Here is an 18,706-nt window from a genome sequence, read left to right as displayed (position 1 = left end):
GAGAGGAGGAGGGGGGCGCAGAGGAAAGGATGAGAGGGAGGGGAGGGATGGAGGAAAGATCTCGCGCAACTGCATCGATTAGCAGTGCATGCATTAATCGTTTGCTTACGATTTTCAGTTTAATCCTTTACGGTTAAATTGAAGTGTGATTGGAATGCTCTTCACTGAACATTCTAATGATACTGAAAGAAACTTTCCATTAAAAGGGTTCAGTGCATAATATGATGAGTCAACATTTCAAATGTGCAACAACCTGTGCATTTCAAAGCTGCAGATTGTTGCAGTGTGTGTAGATGATTACACTGAACCTGTGTGCCCCTCCCTCCCATCCCTCATCCAGGAGTACATCCTGTCCCACACCGAGATGCCCAACAGCCTGCAGGCGGCCGAGGCGGCCATCAAGAAGCACGAGGACTTCCTCACCACCATGGAGGCCAGCGAGGACAAGATCCTGGGCGTGGTGGAGACCGGCCGCCGCCTGGTGAACGAGAACAACGCCAACGCCGACAAGGTCCAGGAGAAGGCCGACTCTATCCAGGAGAGGTGAGGGGGGGGGGGGGATACGGGGGGCTGAATGAGGGAATGAGACGGGGAGATGGAGAAGATTGGGCTGATGGGACTGGGCAAGGGGACGGGAGGTGGGAGAAAGGTGTGAAATAAAGGAGGGGTTACCGAGAGGAGCATGTGCTTGGGAGAGTGAGGCGGAATTGGTTTAGAAAACGGCAGAACGGTTGTGTAATGAGGGCTGGGAAGAAGGACAAGCTTCACTTTCACACAGCTAATCACCCCTGAGCCTAATGTTTCATATGGGACTCATTTTCTCTTCCGCCGTTCCTTCCAGACACCAGAAGAACAAAGAGGGTGCCAGCGAGCTCCTGGCCAAACTGAAAGACAACCGTGAGCTGCAGAGCTTCCTGCAGGACGGACAGGAGGTGAAGGGCCCCCGGGCACAATGCGCCTGGTCTCACACAGAGAGAACAGGGATCACTTCTCGTCGTTATAGAGAAATATGATGATGTAGCACACTAGTTTGCACTCATTACTATATGTACAATCCCTGACGCTCAGTGGGGATTGCTTGTAAAAACCTCACTTTTTTTTCATCTAACATGAAACTTATTTCTGAAATTGGATGCACAGTGGAACATTGCAGGTCCTTGCTCAAGGTAACAAACGTCTTCCCGTTTGGGACTGAGTATTTATAGAACAGCAGATGGACAGCTGCGCTTAGCGGCAGCCCGTAAGTTTAAAAAGAACGGGTCCCAAGATGACGCGAAATGCGCCGACCCTGCGTCCCTCTCGCTGCCCTCTATTCGCCTCCTTTGCAGCTGACGTCGCCGTTATCAGGGACTTGAAAAGTCAGAAGTGTGGAGACTCCCATTTTGTAAAATGTTGTGTACAGTACTGTGCAAAAGTCTTGGCACCTGTATAACATTGTGTACAGATAAGATTCTTTCTAAAATAATTCAATGAAAGGTCCTAAATAAACGTACTATACATTTTACACTACATTTTAGTAATTTGGAAGAATAGTTAACCACCCTTTGTGACCACCCTTCGGCGTTAAAACTGCATCCCTTCTCTGAGATAGCCAACGCTGTCCTGCAGTTCTATAAGACAATCAGCAGGGAGGTTGTTCCAAGCATGTTGGAGAACTTGCCACAGTTCTTCTGCAGACTTTGGTTGGCTCTTTGCTTCTGATCTCAGACAGCCTTGCTCACGTTTTATGTAAAAAGTAGTCATTTGCTTACAGTAATATGTTACTTTTTTAAATTAAACACAAAAATATCTCCGTTAAATTAAATCTTTTGGAAAATGAATATTTGGAAATCTCAAATATGTTCTTTTATACTAACACACAAAAAAAACTGAATGTGTTTCTCCTTGTCTGTAGCTGAGCCTGTGGATCGATGAGAAGATGCTGACGGCCCAGGACATGTCGTACGACGAGGCCAGGAACCTCCACAGCAAGTGGCAGAAACACCAGGCCTTCATGGCTGAGCTGGCCTCCAACAAAGACTGGCTGGACAAGATTCGCGAGGTACAGAACTACAGGCCCATACACACGCTTACACAATGTACGATATTTGCAACCCTGCTGCCTTAAATCCGTAGTGCTGTATACCTGCACTCTGCGGCCCACTTTACTCACATCCGTAGTTTACAACAGACCCTCCAATCCCACATACGCACAGCACCTGCTTCAGAAGCAACTTAACCAAGTTATATTGACCTCTAAGGATGGAAAACCCCGATCACACCGATGCTCAAGCAACAGTATATTTGATAATTTCATGGAAAAAAATAAATAAATTGGTGCCGGATGTAAATAACGGCCCCCATTTTGTGTCCCCTCAGGAGGGGGAGGCGCTCGTCAGGGAGAAGCCAGAGCTGGAGCCCGTGGTGACGCAGACGCTGGAGGGCCTGAAGAAGCAGTGGGAGGACCTCGAGGCCACCACCAAGACTAAGGCGCAGTGTCTGTTTGACGCCAACAGGGCGGAGCTGTTCACCCAGAGCTGCTCGGCCCTGGACTCCTGGGTGAACAACCTGTCCTCTCAGCTGCACAGCGACGACTACGGCAAGGACCTGACCAGCGTCAACATCCTGCTCAAGAAGCACCAGGTGGGCCTTCTCCGTGGCTGAGGAGTTCAGGCCTGTATCTGTGTGGGGTCTGAATCCTGGAGATCTACAGTACTGGAGATCTTTCAACCCTAAGATCACCTCGTGACCTTGGAATTATAAGGTTCTACATGTCTTCCTTGTAGTTTTGAGATATTTAGCTTCAAAGCTTTCACATCCGAACACAGCAGAATGCAGGGAATTTCTTCATAGACCAAAATGACAGACACCCTAAAAGTAGTCTGAATGTATCTGAATGTTATATCAAATCCTACCAAATTGCCCTATAAACAACTGATTTATGACACTAAATCATTTTTGTAAAAGATGTCAGAACCTTATCATTCCGAGGTCTCTAGCTGTTGAATATGAGGTGTGCTTTGTTAGGGTTGGAGTGAAAACCTATGTGACGTTAGATCTCCAGGAACAGGGTCGGACAGCCCTGCCCTACAGCAACAGTGCAGCTCTTCCGTAGTGATGTCAAACACTGGCGCTGATGAAGCTGTGATTTCCCCCAGATGCTGGAGCACCAGATGGAGGTGCGTGAGAAGGAGGTCCAGGCTCTGCAGTCCCAGGCCCTGGCTCTCTCCCAGGAGGACGCCGGGATGGTGGAGGTGGACGGCCAGCAGAGGAAGATGGCCGACAGCTTCTCCGACCTCCTGGATCCCCTCAAGAAGAGGCGGGATCTCCTCCTGGCCTCCAAGGAGGCGCACCAGTTCAACCGTGACCTGGAGGACGAGATTGTGAGTGACCTGACTGCTGGCCCGTTCAGTGGGATAGGCTCTGTTTGTGACTGCTGAGTCTCTGAGCCTGTCTGTGTCTGCTCTCCGGTCTCTTAGCTGTGGGTGAAGGAAAGGATGCCACTGGCCACCTCCTCTGATCACGGCAAGGACCTGCCCAGCGTTCAGCTGCTCATCAAGAAGAACCAGGTACTTACAGTTGCAGTTCGTAGCAGTTGCACACCGAGGACCGGGGTTTCGATTCCCAGTCCTGCCAAAAGGCAAGTTTGGCCAGCTCTCATGGAGCGGCACAATTCGCTCGCCGCTCCAGAGGGAGGGGCTTGGCAGGGTTAGCGGATCGCCGCACACAACAGCATCCTGGGTGCCTCGGAATCACGGTCACGAGCATGAGACGAGACGGCTTGAAGAAGGCGTGTTGTTCTCAGATCGCCAGATTCCTTCGGGCCGCCGAGGGACGGGGTGTTGGTGGTGTATCCCCCAGCTAACACTAATTGGATTTGATAGGGTACAATTGGCTACCAAATTGGGAGAAAAGGGAAAAAATCTGAAATAAATTTATTTAAAAAAAAGAAAAAGAACCAGGTAACTGGGGGAGCCTGGGACCTGCTGGCTGGCGAAGAGCCCCGGGAGGGGTGTCCCATAAAGACTGCCGTATGTAACCCCTCTCCCCTCTCCTCCTGCTCCCTCTCCCTCCCCCTCCCCCCTCTCCTCCTGCTCCCTCTCCTCCCCCTCTCCTTCCCCCAGACCCTGCAGAAGGAGATCCAGGGCCACCAGCCGCGCATCGATGACATCCTGGCGCACGGGCGCTCCATGGCCCAAGAGGAGGAGACGGACGGGGGTTCCCGGCCGGGGCAGGAGGGCCGGCTGGCGGAGCTGCGGGACTCCTGGGCCCAGCTCATTGACGAGACGGAGCGGCGACACGGCCGTCTGGTGGACGCCAACCGCGCGCAGCAGTTCTACACCGACGTGGCTGAGGCCGAGGCCTGGATGGGCGAGCAGGAGCTGCACATGATGTCGGAGGAGAAGGCCAAGGTGAGACCCCCGAGCTGTTCCCCCGACCCCCAAGCCGCTCCCCCACCTGCTCTGTGTGCCGTGGAGCAGGCTTCAGCAACCCTGGTTTCCCCCCGCCCCCCTCCCTTTACCTGGGAGTCAGGCGTGAACACATTATGTTACATTGCATTACAAGGGAATTTTCAGACGCTCTTATACCGAGCGACGTACAAGGAAGTGCAGATCGAACACAGGGACAAGTGTGAAGAGGACCCTAGAGGGACCGTACAGATACAGTTGGAACCCTTGAGGAATACATCAGCTTATGAACTAGCATGCCATAGTTGGCGGCTAGAATACCCCGAGTACAACAATACAAGATCTAATACAATACAACAATATCTATATCTAGATATAAGTGCCATTATAATCAATGGCATACTCAGTTATTAGCACTAATTACCCGGTAGAAAAGGAAACCAGGGCTGGATTTGGATTCAAAGCCCAGAGTTGACGATCTCATCTGAAGACTGCTGTCGCTAGGCACTGCTGGGAAGAGCTGCAGCAAAAACAAACACGCAGATGTACGAACAAACAAAATGTCGTTCCAGCCTGAAACCCCATAATTATGCAACGCCAGCAGAGGGGAATTCTAAATTTAACCTTAGAATCGCTGCCAAAACCCTCTCTTGTGCAACGATGGATGGGTGGGTGGATGGCTAAGAGTTGAACGACAGCCTCAGTGGCAAAATAATCATTATCACGGCCCTGAGTGTTCTGATCTGGCACCCTAGTGGTTATGGGTTCAGGGCTCAGTCTGTCCACTTAGAGCTCATTATGGGCAGTATGCATTGGGGTCATGATCTTGAAATGATTAAGCGGTGGCTTGGTCAGGCTGGTCTTCATGGTCCAAGCCTCGCCTGAAACTGTACATACAGACACACACACCCATTGGACAGAATCACCACAGTCCTGATGAAGCTCGCAGCTTTCAGTGCGCACAGGTCAATCTTTCTAAACTATGGCTGCCTGCATTTATCAGGCTTTTCTTTCCCAGTACACCACTGTTTAATTCACCAGCTCTGTCAGGTGGGTGTCTAAAGCCAATCAGAGCGTTAGTTACCGCTCCCCCACAGCCACAGCAGCTTTATAACAGCACAGCCACAACCTCCTTCACACTCAGATTTACAGCGTAAATGTGTCTGTGTGTGTGCCTGTGTGTGTCTGTATGTGTGCTTGTTCGTGCCTGTTGCTTTGTGTGTGTGTGTGCGCGTATGTGTTTGTGTGTGTGTGTGCGTGTATGTGTTTGTGTTTGTGTGTGTGTGTGTGTGTGTGTGTGTGTGTGTGTGTGTGTGTGTGTGTGTGTGTGTGTGTGTGCGTGCGTGTATGTGTTTGTGTGTGTGTGCGTGCGTCTTTGCATGTGTCTGTGCGTGCAGGATGAGCAGAGCGCCTTGGCGATGGTGAAGAAGCACCAGAGTGTGGAGCAGGCCCTGGAGGACTACGCCCAGACCATCCACCAGCTGGCCAACAGCAGCCGGCTCATGCTGACCGGAGAGCACCCGGAGAGGTGAGGGGCCCCACTGGCCCTGGGAAAGCACTCGCTAACCTGCAGACGTGTTCATTCAGTGCCTGAGAGAGTCTTTACTGAGTCAGGCTCTGGGCCAAATGTGAGGTTTTCAAGCGTTTGGAGTCTGTTCTAAACAGATGAATGTAGGAATATTGACAGCATCATTGGTATATGATTGAAATGCGATCCACAGTATTTACTTCTCCTGACTTATGAATATTTACTGGCCATTTCTATTGAACTTCTATTGAAATTTACTTTTTTGCCCTTTAGGGATGCAAATTTTAAGAAATGTAACTGATAGTTTTTTTCGTCAACATTAATAAGCAGTCATCGATTAATCGTTAACAAAACACCTTAGCAAAATATCCAGGTGTCCCGCCATCGTACATAGCAACAGCGGCTGTTGACAAAAGAGCCAGCTGGCAGCGTGTGCTTGAATTAATGAGTTTTTACCACAGGATGGTTTTTGGAAGTATAATCTAACAGCCGTCCCCCTCCTCCCTCCCTGTAAGCGAGCGGATCACTCTACGGCAAGCCCAGGTGGACAAGCTGTACGCGGGCCTGAAGGACCTGGCGGAGGAGCGCCGGGGGCGTCTGCAGGACAGCCTGCGCCTCACGCAGCTCAAGAGGGAGGTGGACGACCTGGAGCAGTGGATCTCCGAGAGGGAGGTGGTGGCTGGCTCCCACGAGCAGGGGCAGGACTACGAGCACGTCACGGTACTGCAGCGTACACACGTCTCTCTCCCTCTCTCTTCCCCCTGTTCCTCTCTATCTGCACAGTTCACACTCTTTTGTCTCTCTCCCTCTCTCTTCCCCGTTCCTCTCTATCTGCACTGTTCACACTCTTCTGTCTATCTCCCTCTCTCTTCCCCCTGTTCCTCTCTATCTGCACTGTTCACACTCTTCTGTCTCTCTCCCTCTCTCTTCCCCCTGTTCCTCTCTATCTGCACTGTTCACACTCTTCTGTCTCTCTCCCTCTCTCTTCCCCGTTCCTCTCTATCTGCACTGTTCACACTCTTCTGTCTATCTCCCTCTCTCTTCCCCCTGTTCCTCTCTATCTGCACTGTTCACACTCTTCTGTCTCTCTCCCTCTCTCTTCCCCCTGTTCCTCTCTATCTGCACTGTTCACACTCTTCTGTCTATCTCCCTCTCTCTTCCCCCTGTTCCTCTCTATCTGCACTGTTCACACTCTTCTGTCTCTCTCCCTCTCTCTTCCCCCTGTTCCTCTCTATCTGCACTGTTCACACTCTTCTGTCTCTCTCCCTCTCTCTTCCCCCTGTTCCTCTCTATCTGCACTGTTCACACTCTTCTGTCTCTCTCCCTCTCTCTTCCCCTGTTCCTCTAACTGCACTGTTCATCTCTTCCTCGGTGTCTCTATATCTCTCTCCTCTCTCCCTTCACCCTCCTTACTCTTTTACTCTCCCTCTCTCTCGCTTTGTCTGTTTTGCTCTGTTTTCTGTCTCACAATATTGTCTGTCTCACTCTAGCTCTTGCTTTAGCACCATCTCTCCTCAGGTTCTCTCCTCTCTCTCTCTCTCTCTCTCTCTCTCTCTCCCTCTCCTCCTCTCCCCCGTTCTCAGAGGGTGTGAATCAGATTGTTGTAACCTAAAACAGAGTGGCCTGTTTTTATGGTTAGTGTGTGTATCTCCTATCTGTACTGTTCTCTTATCTTCTGCCTACGGTCTTTGGTCTGTGAATTACTGCCAGCTATCTGTCTGCTTAAATAGAGATGTCTTCCTTCCTCACCTATTGGCAATTACACCAGAGCTCTGAAAATACACAACAGGCAGACATTGGAAAATAATCCCAAGTCTGCCTGTTGTATCGATCCCATGTCCGTGCCCTATGGTCCGTGGCCTGTGATGTCATACTTTATACACCGTTTAATTGGCCGTTTCCGCGCTCTCAGATGCTGAGGGACAAGTTCCGGGAGTTCGCCCGGGACACGAGCTCGATCGGGCAGGAGCGCGTGGACGGGGTGAACGCGCTGGCGGACGACCTGATCGAGTCGGGCCACCCGGAGAACGCCAGCGTGGCGGAGTGGAAGGACGGGCTGAACGACTCGTGGGCGGACCTGCTGGAGCTGATGGACACGCGCACGCAGATGCTGGCCGCCTCCTACGAGCTGCACCGCTTCCACCAGGACGCCCGCGAGGTCTTGGGCCGCGTGCGCGAGAAGACCGACGCCCTGCCCGACGAGCTGGGCCGCGACCTCAACTCCGTGCAGCACCTGCACCGCCAGCACACCGCCTACGAGCACGACATCCAGGCCCTCAGCGGGCAGGTGGGTCACGGGGTCGCGACCCGCCTCACTGGGGCCAGCTCTCGGGTTTTCAACCTTAATTCCTGATTTTCAAATGATTTGGTCAGGTCAGATTTGTGTCAGTGACCAATAATACCATTTCTGTAAATGCACCAGTTAGCCAGGGACACTCATTTTCATCAGTAGACTCTGGGTTACATGTCTTTGGACATCACTAGCAATACTGTCAAACCTTAAATACTGTTGTGAAAGTTTTTCTCACAGTTTTAGCCACTGAACTAAAGACAGACATCATGCAAATGTAAATATGCATAGCACTGTCAGTAGCAGAACAATGTTTGAGAGTGTAAGAGCGGGTAGGTGGGGGTGTATGACAGCCATACAGCTGGCCTGTGGCTTGAGCCCCCAGTAACAGCAGCGGCAGTCAGCTGACCCCCTTTCCCCTTTCCCCCGCCCAGGTGCGGCAGGTGCAGGAGGACGCGGCGCGGCTGCAGAAGGCCTATGCCGGGGAGAAGGCAGACGACATCCAGAAGCACGAGCGCGCCGTGGCGGAGGCCTGGGAGGCCCTGCTGGCCGCCGGACAGTCCCGCCGGCTCCTCCTGCTGGACACGGTGGAGAAGTTCCGCTTCTTCAGCATGGTGCGCGACCTCATGCTGTGGATGGACGGGGTCAAGCTGCAGATCGATGCCCACGACAGCCCCAGGCAAGGGTCCGCCCTGGGTCCGTCCCGATTTCAAAACGGGCCCTCGGTTATAAAGCCAGAGGCCCTGGTGCCGTGTAGAGTTTGATCTCATTCTCCAATCTCTTTCACCAGCAGTAAGGATGTTATATTCAGGAGGGAGGATTCCACCGTATTCTACTGCCTCTCTAAGCCTCTCACTGTCTGTATTCTAACCAGGGATGTGTCATCGGCTGGACTGGTCATTGCCAACCACCAGGACATAAAGTCAGAGATCGAGGCCAGGGACGACAGCTTCACTGCCTGCAACAGCATGGGCAAAATGCTCATCAACAACAACCACTACGCTGCAGACGAGGTACCGCTAACCCGCGCTGTCACGCCACAAACACACATTACACGGAACACACGCACAATGCACAGCACAAACGCACATTACACGGCACAAACGCACATTATACGGCACAAACACACATTACACGGCACAAACGCACAGTGCATGGCACAAACGCACATTACACGGCACAAACGCACATTACACGGCACAAACGCACATTACACAGCACAAACGCACATTATACGGCACAAACACACATTACACGGCACAAACACACATTACACGGCACACACACATTATACGGCACAAACGCACATTACACGGCACAAACACACATTACACAGCACAAACGCACATTACACGGCACACACACATTACACGGCACAAACGCACATTACACAGCACAAACGCACATTACACAGCACAAACGCACATTATACGGCACAAACGCACATTATACGGCACAAACGCACACTACACGGCACAAACGCACATTACACGGCACAAACGAACAATGCACGCCACAAACGCACATTACACGGCACAAACACGCAGTACACAGCACAAACACACATTACATGGCACAAACATGCAGTACACAGCACAAACGCACAATACACGGCACAAACGCACAATACATGGCACAAACGGGCAGTACACGGCACAAACGCGCAGTACATACAAATGTGTATCTGTACAATCTTCACAATCATCAGGGTTGAATCTTCTGAAAAGGGTCAAACACCAACATGAGTTTGTAAGACCGTAGATGAAAAGATACCTTTGTCCTAAGAGCTCATTGAGACGGTGTGGGATGGTGTGAGATCACCTCTGTTCTGTGGGCTCCAGGTCCAGGAAAAGCTGGATCAGCTGCAGGCCAAAAGGGACCAGATCAACAAGAAGTGGAAAGACAAGATGGAGCACCTTCAGATAAGTGAGTGTGTGCACACATATGTGTACTTGCGTCCATCTGTGAGCATTCTCTCCCTTCTCTTGTCTGTGTCCCTTCTCTTGTCCCTTCTCATGTGTTTCACTGTCTGCTCTTTCTCTCTTCCTCCTCCCTCCCTTTCTCCCCCCTCCCTCTCTCACCTCTGCCCCTCTCCCTCCCCATCTCTCTCTCTCCCTCTCCCTTTCCCCCACCTCTCCCTCTCTCACTCCCTCTCCCTCCATCTTTCTCTCTCCCTCTCCCCCCACCTCTCCCTCTCTCACTCCCTCTCCATCTCTCTCTCTCTCTCTCTCTCTCTCTCTCTCCCTTTCCCCCGACCTCTCCCTCTCTCACTCCCTCTCCATCTCTCTCTCTCTCTCTCTCTCTCTCTCTCTCTCTCTCTCTCTCTCTCTCTCTCTCTCCTCCCTCCTCAGTGCTGGAGGTGCTGCAGTTCGGGCGGGATGCCTCCCAGGCGGAGTGCTGGCTGGCGGGGCACGAGCCGCTGGTGCGGGCGGCGGAGCTGGGCTCCAACGTGGACGAGGTGGAGAACCTGATCAAACGGCACGAGGCCTTCGAGAAGATGGCCGCCGGCTGGGACGAGCGCTTCACCCTGCTGGAGAAACTCACCACGGTCAGCACGGGGGGGAACGGGGCGGGGAGGGTGGCTACAGAAAGAGACATAACGAGAGAGTGAGAGTGAGGGAGTCTGGCCTTTTCACTGACCTGCACCTCCTCACCCCCTTTCTCCCCCTCGCCAGCTGGAGGAGCAGGAGCTCCAGAAGAAGCAGGAGGAAGAGGAGAGGGCGCGGCGACCCCCCACACCCCCGCCGGCTGAGGAGGTGGTACAGTCCGAAGCAGAGAGCCTAGCGCACGAGTCCGCAGCCAGGTGGGACCCCCTGCATCTCTGGGAGGGGTGGAGCATGGCAATGAGAAAACGTACAAGCCCCTGGCTGCTCTAAATGACTAAATGACTGTGCCCCTCTCCTGCAGAACCAGCTTGGACCAGACCACTCTGAACCAGTCGGTGTCTGTGAACGGGGTCCACAGCGACCAGGACACCTCGCAGGTGAGCACTCCTCCAGAGGTAGCCCTGTGCTGCTAACCTGATTGGGCAGCTCTGTCCACTGCTCCTCTTTCAGAAGGGAATCGCTGAGCTGGTCCTGTGACACACTCGTAAGCTAGGAGCATAGAAGGACTTTGGCCGAAGATAAATATTCTCCTTCTCCATTCCTCTCTGGATGCTTGTCTGCTAAACGCCTCAGTGTGAATGCAGTTGGACTTGAGACTGCTTGACCCAAATGTGTCGAGCCAAGGCAGTTGGACCATCCTGGCTCCCATTCACAAAAACATAATTTTAGTAACCTTGACTATGTGCCATGGAAACGCCACACCCAAAGTTGTGAAACAGATGACTCTCAAGATTGGATAGTGTCAGTGTGGTAATGATAATTAGTGATGGCATGTGTGCCATATTTGTTACTACAATCAATGTGTATGTGGGTGTGTGTATGTATACATTTCTGTATACATTTATACCTGTGTGTGTGTGTGTGTGTGTGTGTGGGTGCGTGTGAATGTATCTTCCTGTTGTTGTGGAGCCTTGAAGCTCATAACTCACTGGTCCGGTCACTGGAGTTTTAGGGCAAGCAGCTCTTGATATCTCCCTGTTACATTTCTATCTGCAGTCAGTGTCTGTGGCCAAGACACCTGACCCTATGCCCCTGTCCCCGGAGCCTGTGAGTACCTGTCCACAGCCTACGTACAGCTGCTGCTGCTGCTGCTTCCCATAGCCGCGAGTGCCTGGTGCCAAATCCGCTGCACTACCACTTGCTAGCCTGCCAGAGGGCGCTGTTGTACTTTATTTTGCTATCCCATTGCTTTTTGCCAGCTTTCTCAAATCCAAGCCTAAAGACCGATTCTGTGCTGAGCAGGTTCCAGGACTCGTGTTGGGCTGACATGAACAGAACTCCTACTGCACCAACTGCACCCAAAAAGTTCTCGCTGAGACGGATATGCGAATGTCAGGAGTTTCATCAACAAAAAGTTTTGATTGTACGCAATTTAGTTAAAATAAACCCAAACCATCCCTCAACTTGTACAGAGCTGAAGTGTGGAACATGTTGATGCAGTTCTGAGGCCTGAGCGATTTGACCTTTGACCTGCCCTTCCCTTCCCTGAGTTCCTCCTCATCCCACTAAAAATTCAGTGGTGCTGTTGTCATCTGTAGTGAGACAACGCTGCCAGGGTCTGTGTGCTGTCTCTCTACAGTGCCTCTTTTGTCTGTGTGTCTGTGTATGTGTGTGTGTGTTATATGATTATAGTTTCACATGTGCAGTGAGCTCCATATGTCTTGGGACAAAGACATTTCTTCTTGATTTGCCTCTGTACTTATAGCAATTAATTTTGGACACTCATGGGCAGCATGCTTGGCCAACAAATTAGACTCCCACTTATCTTTCAAAATGCGTACAGTGAGTGCAGATTTTCAGCTTTTGTTATACTCATTAATAAGAGCCGAAAATCTGCAACCACATGTGAATTGTTTGATTACAAATGTAAAATTGTGGAGTACTCAGCGCCTAATCAAGAAAAAATGTATTTGTCCCAAGGCTTGTGGTGCTCACTGTATGTGTTCTGACGGATAAGTGGGACACTTTGATTTGCTGCCTGTTCAGAGTGTTTTTCCACAGAATTAATTGGTGTAATTATTGGGAGGAGGCTTTCTACTCTGCCCCCAGTGGTAAGTGGACTGATGGTCAAATATAGAAGCACTGCATGATTAAACAGCAGGGTGGATCAGGTGTAATTGGGCTCTTTTACTGCTGTTACGAGGTGCCACGGAGACCTTTACAGAAGAACACAATAATCCCATTGAGGAGCTCACATACCTCCACATAGGGCACATAGGGGCACACACACACACACACACACACATTACTATGTACTGAAATAAATAAGTGCGTGGTGTGAGTATGAACCTGGGGCAGCAGTATCAGGCTGGTGTGTGTATGGGTGTGTGGCGTGTGTATGTGGAATAAGTGCATGTTTGGGTCTGATTGAGGTCCCCTCCCAGCAAACACAAAATGAAATGTTTTGTCAGTGACAACATGCCAACATTGCGAGTGTGTTTTGTGGTAGCCGGGCTCTCCCGGACCATGGGGTGGGTGGGGGTGGTTTTAGATCCTGCTGACTCTCTCCCTCGCCCGTGTGCTTGTGTGGGGCTGCAGGGGTCCGAACCCGAGTCTGTGAACGGACCTGCTGTGGACGAGCCCCCCCCAGCACAGCCGCCATCGCACCCGGACGCCTCAGCCACGCTGCCCCCCAAGGGCAGCCCGGAGCTGCCTGCAGCCGCCACCATGGAGGGCTCCCTGCACCGCAAGCAGGAGATGGAGTCCCACAGCAAGAAGGCAGCCAGCAGGTTAGAGAGGCAGAGAGGGAGGAAGGAACAGGGAGGGAGGGAGGGAGGGAGGAAGGAACAGGGAGGGAGGGAGGAACAGTGAGTGAGTGAGTGAGTGAGTGAGTGAGTGAGTGAGTGAGTGAGTGAGTGAGTGAGTGAGTGAGTGAGTGAGTGAGTGAGTGAGTGAGTGAGTGAGTGAGTGAGTGAGTGAGTGAGTGAGTGAGTGAGTGAGTGAGTGAGTGAGTGAGTGAGTGAGTGAGTGAGTGGCAGGGCCTCAGCTGGTAGGGAGGGGGGGGTTTGAGGGAAGAGTATTAGTTCCCACTGTTGACATCACATTTATCAATTAAATCTTTTCCAGTATACTGTACACAGCCACATAGTCTCTCTCTCTCACCCACACGCACACACTTTCTCTCTCTCACACACACACACACAAATTTGAAAATACAGGTACTTCTGTAATCCATATGACCACCTGACATGTCCAGCCATCGGTTTCGAAGAGAGCCGCTCCATTGGTGGAACTCTCTAGCGCTGTTTCTGTGCGCCCAGGTCCTGGCAGCATGTGTACTGCGTCCTCTGCAAGGGCAACCTGGGCTTCTACAAGGACAGCAAGAGCGCCGTCAGCGGCCTGCCCTACCACGGAGAGGTGCCCATCAGCCTGGGTGACGCCACCTGCCAGGTCGCCCACGACTACAAGAAGAAGAAGCACGTCTTCAAGCTCCGGTGAGAGGCCAGGGGGGAAGCGAGGGGTTCTGGGGAAAGGAGAGCGTCGGGAGGGGGGAGCGAGGGGTTCTGGGGAAAGGAGAGTGCGGGGAGGGGGGGTGGATATGGCCAGAATATACCCTTCCTTTCTACACGCTAATGCTACGTCTCCACACGCTGCTGCAACGTCTCCACGCGCTAATGCTACGTCTCCCCCTCTCTCTGACCGCAGGCTGAGTGACGGAAAGGAGTTCCTCTTTCAGGCTAAAGACGAGGTGAGCGCCATATGTTCTCATTACTCTGAACAGAATGAATGAAAAGGTCTGCTGTTCTGTGTTCAGGTCTGTGTTCGGCAGTTAGAAGGCCTTTTGGACTGCAAAAAATCCAGAAGTGTACATGATTTTTGAAGATATTAGCTCAAGGGTGTAGTACAACATTAGTTGGAAGTATGCCTGGTACATACATAGACATTTGGTACATATTCATATGTATGTGTCATAGATTTTTCTCTGGTGTGTATGGCTTTTTCCGTCGTGTAGATTGTGAGATGATGGCGAAATGTGACTCAGCTTCTCTCTGTCCCCCAGGTTGAGATGAGCTCCTGGATCCAGGCCATCGGCTCGGCCATCCAGGCCGGGGATGGTGGGGCGGGGGACGGCTCCCCAATGGGCCCCAAAGTCCTGACCCGGGCCATGACCATGCCCCCCATCTCCCCCAACTCGGGGGAGGCCGGCGGGGTCACCATGCGCGGCAAGGACGGCAAGGAGCGCGACCGCGAGAAGCGCTTCAGCTTCTTCAGCAAGAAGAAATAACCGCCGGGACCACCGAGCGGCGCACCCAACCGGTCAGAAAGGAAAGGCAAACGTGTCGCGTCAAAACATCGTCTCTCCATCCCGAGCCGCCTCTCCCACTCATCCTCCAGCTCGCAGCGGGGCCCCTCGTCACTCCATCCAGACCCGACCAATCGTCAGCGCATTCTTCCCCCTCTTACGTTCGGTCGACTGTTGATTAGCCGGATTTGATTGGCCGAGCCGGCCGACGATGTATTGCTAGGTTCCAACAAACGGAAAGCGGGCGCAGTTGAGCGAGGGGGAGCTGCAAGTCCAGCAGAAATTAGGAAACTAGGCGACATTTTGGATCTGCTTTCAGGCCCGAGCGCCAACTGAGCAAGTCCACTTCTGATCCATTCCCTGAGTCTTCTACTCCTCAAGTACAGATCCTGCTCAAACAGTCACAGCGAGAGGAACAAGCCTGTTCCAGAAGGTGTTCACTCTAAGGGTGTCCCCTGTGCCCAGACACCTTTGTTTAAATGGTTCCGAGGATGAGATAAGTCTTATGTTAATTTCTCCTCTCTCACTCTTCATGTGAAATTGCTTGAAGGACCTTAATTTTATCCCTTATTGCTGTTGTTAGTATTATTCACGTGCCATGAATTTCTTTTTTTTTTTTTTTCTAAAGAAGATTTTCAAGAATGTGTATGTATAAGTATCTTTGTTACAAAGAAAAGCGAAACATAAAAACAACTCTGTAAACCTGTTCTTATGGGACCATGTTGGTCGCTGACATCTTGTTTTTGTTTGGGTTTTTTTTTTTTTTTTTTAAACTACCCTTCTCTCAAATTATTTTTTTTAAAGAACAGACTACATTTGAGGATCTGCACAAAGTTTGTCAGAAGAGAAATTATTTAGTCGGAAAAATTATATATTAATTTTTTTAAAGATCTTGAATTGTATTTTATTTTATTATTTGGTAATGACTCATTTTGTTTTTCTTTTTCTTAAATGAGATTCTTCCAGTTTAGCAGAGCGTTTGAAGTGGTGCATTTTTAAGCCATTATCATTTTTCTGCATCTAAAGGCATGATGATGTCAGTTCTTCCTGTTCCACAGGGACAAAAGTTGGTGGTTTGGCTATCTTTGAAGAAGGTTTGGTTTGAGTCTGTAGGGTTTCTACTTCTCTCCTACATTTCTTTCAGGCTAATTTGTATCTGTTTCTTTATCTCTAAAACATGAAATTTTTCTTAGTCTTTGCCAGGGTTTATACTGTCAAAATCAAAAGCTAAATAAAAGAATGGAAAAGACAAAATTGTGATGCAATAGCGGGGAAATTTTTGTTTGGGAGAATACAGTGATGTTTTTACACATGCCTAGCTGTTCAGGATGGCAGAGATAATGATTTGGAACCCTAATTTGGAAAGATTAACGGTTTGGTTATGGTTTTGCTCATAGCTTTCTCTGCAATATTATATATACACATATATATTGAGGAAATATTACAGTATGCGTTAACATCCATATGTGATATTTTTGTCCCTATCCTATGCTTACAATTTCCTCACTGTGGACCAAATTGGGAACAAAATTCATCTTAAAGATTTATACATTCATAAATTCAGATGTTCTGTTGCTGTGATTGTATAGTGTGGGATTGCTTGGGGTCAGGCTTCAGGTCATTGCTGTGTCATTAATGCAGTGAGCTCGATAAGCACATACAATGTACTGTGAGCCCAACAGACTGGCCTCTGCGGTCTCAGAGAAGTTCTCGCTCATCCATGTTGTCCTCTGAGCCGTGGAAAGGCGGTGGGTGTAACCCGTGCGGTCTCTTGTTGTCCAGATCTGTAGAGCTTTGTTGTTCCCAGCATGGCCCTAAATAATCGGTGACTGAATCCTGATACTGTGAATCCATTGGGGAGTCTCATTAAATGACACAGGCTGCAGCTCATATTCTTCCCCCTAACTTCATTCTGCTTTCCTTAACCTCTGGAACATGTAGCACAAATATTAATGAGAGGAAATGAAGGTTGGCTTCATCAAAGGAAATTAATTCATGGGAAGATGATGTTTTTTGTGTGAAGCAATCGGAGTAAGGTCCCTGGAATATAATTGGCCTCTGTAGCATCCAATAGGGAGGCCTTCACTTAAGTAAAATGTACATTTGGAGGAGTGACTGCTGAGGGTGCAACATGAGCGTCGTCTTTGCATGCTGGGATTGCTTTCTTGGCTTCTCTCTACTGTGATGTCATCCATGCGATATCCAATAAGAATACTCTTCTTGCGGAGCCGGTCCTGTGAATGGCTGTTTGAGCCCGGAGGTTAGACTCGCCTGTCAAACCACACACTCCTAGCCTAGCCAGAGCAGATTCCCACACAGAGAGGCAATTATGCCCTTCACACCTAGCCAGCGCTGGGTTTAGAGTTCACGCTCTGCGGTCATGAACTCTATAGTGGTATACCACTGGAGTCTCCTTGGCTCGAGTCCTAATGTACAACAGAGTTCCTTCATCAGGAAGATGTTTCCGCACTGCAGGGCTTGCATCTTACACAGATACATCAGCTTTGTTGTTCTCTCGACAGGCCGCGCTGTTCAGGTGTGTGAAACGAGGGCGTAGATGACCCGTTCTCCAGATGAGACTCAAGAGGAGCCTGCCCGTGTTTCATTTTGATGTTGACGGGCAAATGCGCTTCAGCCGCCACCGGCCCGGAGCGTTGTTCCTATCCGGCATGCAGTCTTTCTGTCGACGGCAGGCGGCATTGGCAGACGTTGGAAACTATTGTTAGACGCAAGAGCACTAGCACTTACAGATGAGCTTCAGTGCGGCGTCTGCGGTTCACACACGCACACGCCCACGCAGTAGTGTGACCATAGTGACGATCGCCAGGCAGCAAGCGGCGCCGTTTTCTTGATTATAATTTTCAAGGGTAATCTGAGGGTTGTCTTTGAAATTTAAGTGGTTTATTTTTAACAATGTTCACCAAAGGAACAAGAAAAACGATTTTTGCGAGCATCGGGCTGTGAGTGGACGCGCTCGTGATCCTCAAGCAGTGCACTGTGAAGCCGGTAAAGATGTTGGTTCCTTCTTAAAGACAAAGCCAGATGAAAATCTATGTAAGGCTTGTATTTTCTGATCCAGTATTATTGTGTATTTAGTGACCCCAACAATCCCTCACTCCATGTCACGTTATATTGTTATACAATATTCTTTTTTTTTTTTTTTTGACTGATTCTCATTCCAAGCTATTAATTCCACTACTATGAGTTATGACAATTATTATTACTACTTCAAACTACTACTACTGCAAGTTACTACTGTTACTTATTCCTACAGATATTACTACTGTTCATTTTCAGGTACGTGTCTGCAGTGCCAGACTTTTCCACAGTGTCAGCGTGGTGTGGAGCATTTTCATTGCAGATAGAATAACATTTGTTGACTTGTGTATCTATACAAAATACAAAAAAAAAACAATAAAATATAATTTAAAAGAAAACTTGGCAAACCTTTGGGGGCTGTTATTTATTTCTTTTTGATTATAATAAAACTGATAAGTTACAGAATATATTTTGGATAGCTTTTATTAACCCGTTTTCTTTGGTCATGGTTTCCCAGGTTGTGTAACTTCAGTACGGATGAAGCTTTGAAAAAATTTTCATTTATTTATAAATGTAAATGAATTATGCCCAGTACTAGACACCACTTTTAAA

General features: G+C 50.0%; 1 protein-coding gene across 3 annotated transcripts in view; it reads left to right on the top strand.

Moving 5' to 3' along the window:
- Positions 1–18,492, top strand: part of LOC133123358 (spectrin beta chain, non-erythrocytic 1-like) — an 82,615-nt gene extending 64,123 nt beyond the window's left edge. For 2 of the 3 annotated variants that reach the window (XM_061233762.1, XM_061233763.1), the window contains 21 exons: positions 341–543; positions 842–932; positions 1,895–2,041; positions 2,359–2,622; positions 3,138–3,362; positions 3,459–3,548; positions 4,104–4,391; positions 5,786–5,916; positions 6,432–6,636; positions 7,829–8,203; positions 8,641–8,885; positions 9,081–9,219; positions 10,048–10,132; positions 10,558–10,754; positions 10,882–11,009; positions 11,114–11,189; positions 11,809–11,859; positions 13,351–13,541; positions 14,073–14,246; positions 14,458–14,500; positions 14,813–18,492. In XM_061233762.1, coding sequence (XP_061089746.1) covers positions 341–543; positions 842–932; positions 1,895–2,041; positions 2,359–2,622; positions 3,138–3,362; positions 3,459–3,548; positions 4,104–4,391; positions 5,786–5,916; positions 6,432–6,636; positions 7,829–8,203; positions 8,641–8,885; positions 9,081–9,219; positions 10,048–10,132; positions 10,558–10,754; positions 10,882–11,009; positions 11,114–11,189; positions 11,809–11,859; positions 13,351–13,541; positions 14,073–14,246; positions 14,458–14,500; positions 14,813–15,037 — 3,573 coding nt within the window. In that variant the 3' untranslated portion in view covers positions 15,038–18,492. The remainder of the gene's footprint in view (positions 1–340; positions 544–841; positions 933–1,894; positions 2,042–2,358; positions 2,623–3,137; positions 3,363–3,458; positions 3,549–4,103; positions 4,392–5,785; positions 5,917–6,431; positions 6,637–7,828; positions 8,204–8,640; positions 8,886–9,080; positions 9,220–10,047; positions 10,133–10,557; positions 10,755–10,881; positions 11,010–11,113; positions 11,190–11,808; positions 11,860–13,350; positions 13,542–14,072; positions 14,247–14,457; positions 14,501–14,812) is intronic. The other variant, XM_061233764.1, reaches the window with a different exon arrangement.
- The last annotated feature ends 214 nt before the right edge of the window (positions 18,493–18,706 follow it).

The sequence above is a fragment of the Conger conger genome, chromosome 3 (genome assembly GCF_963514075.1).
Source record: "Conger conger chromosome 3, fConCon1.1, whole genome shotgun sequence".
NCBI lineage: Eukaryota > Metazoa > Chordata > Actinopteri > Anguilliformes > Congridae > Conger > Conger conger.
Note: the sequence above shows the minus strand (reverse complement) of the source record. Positions and strands in the feature narration are given on the sequence as shown.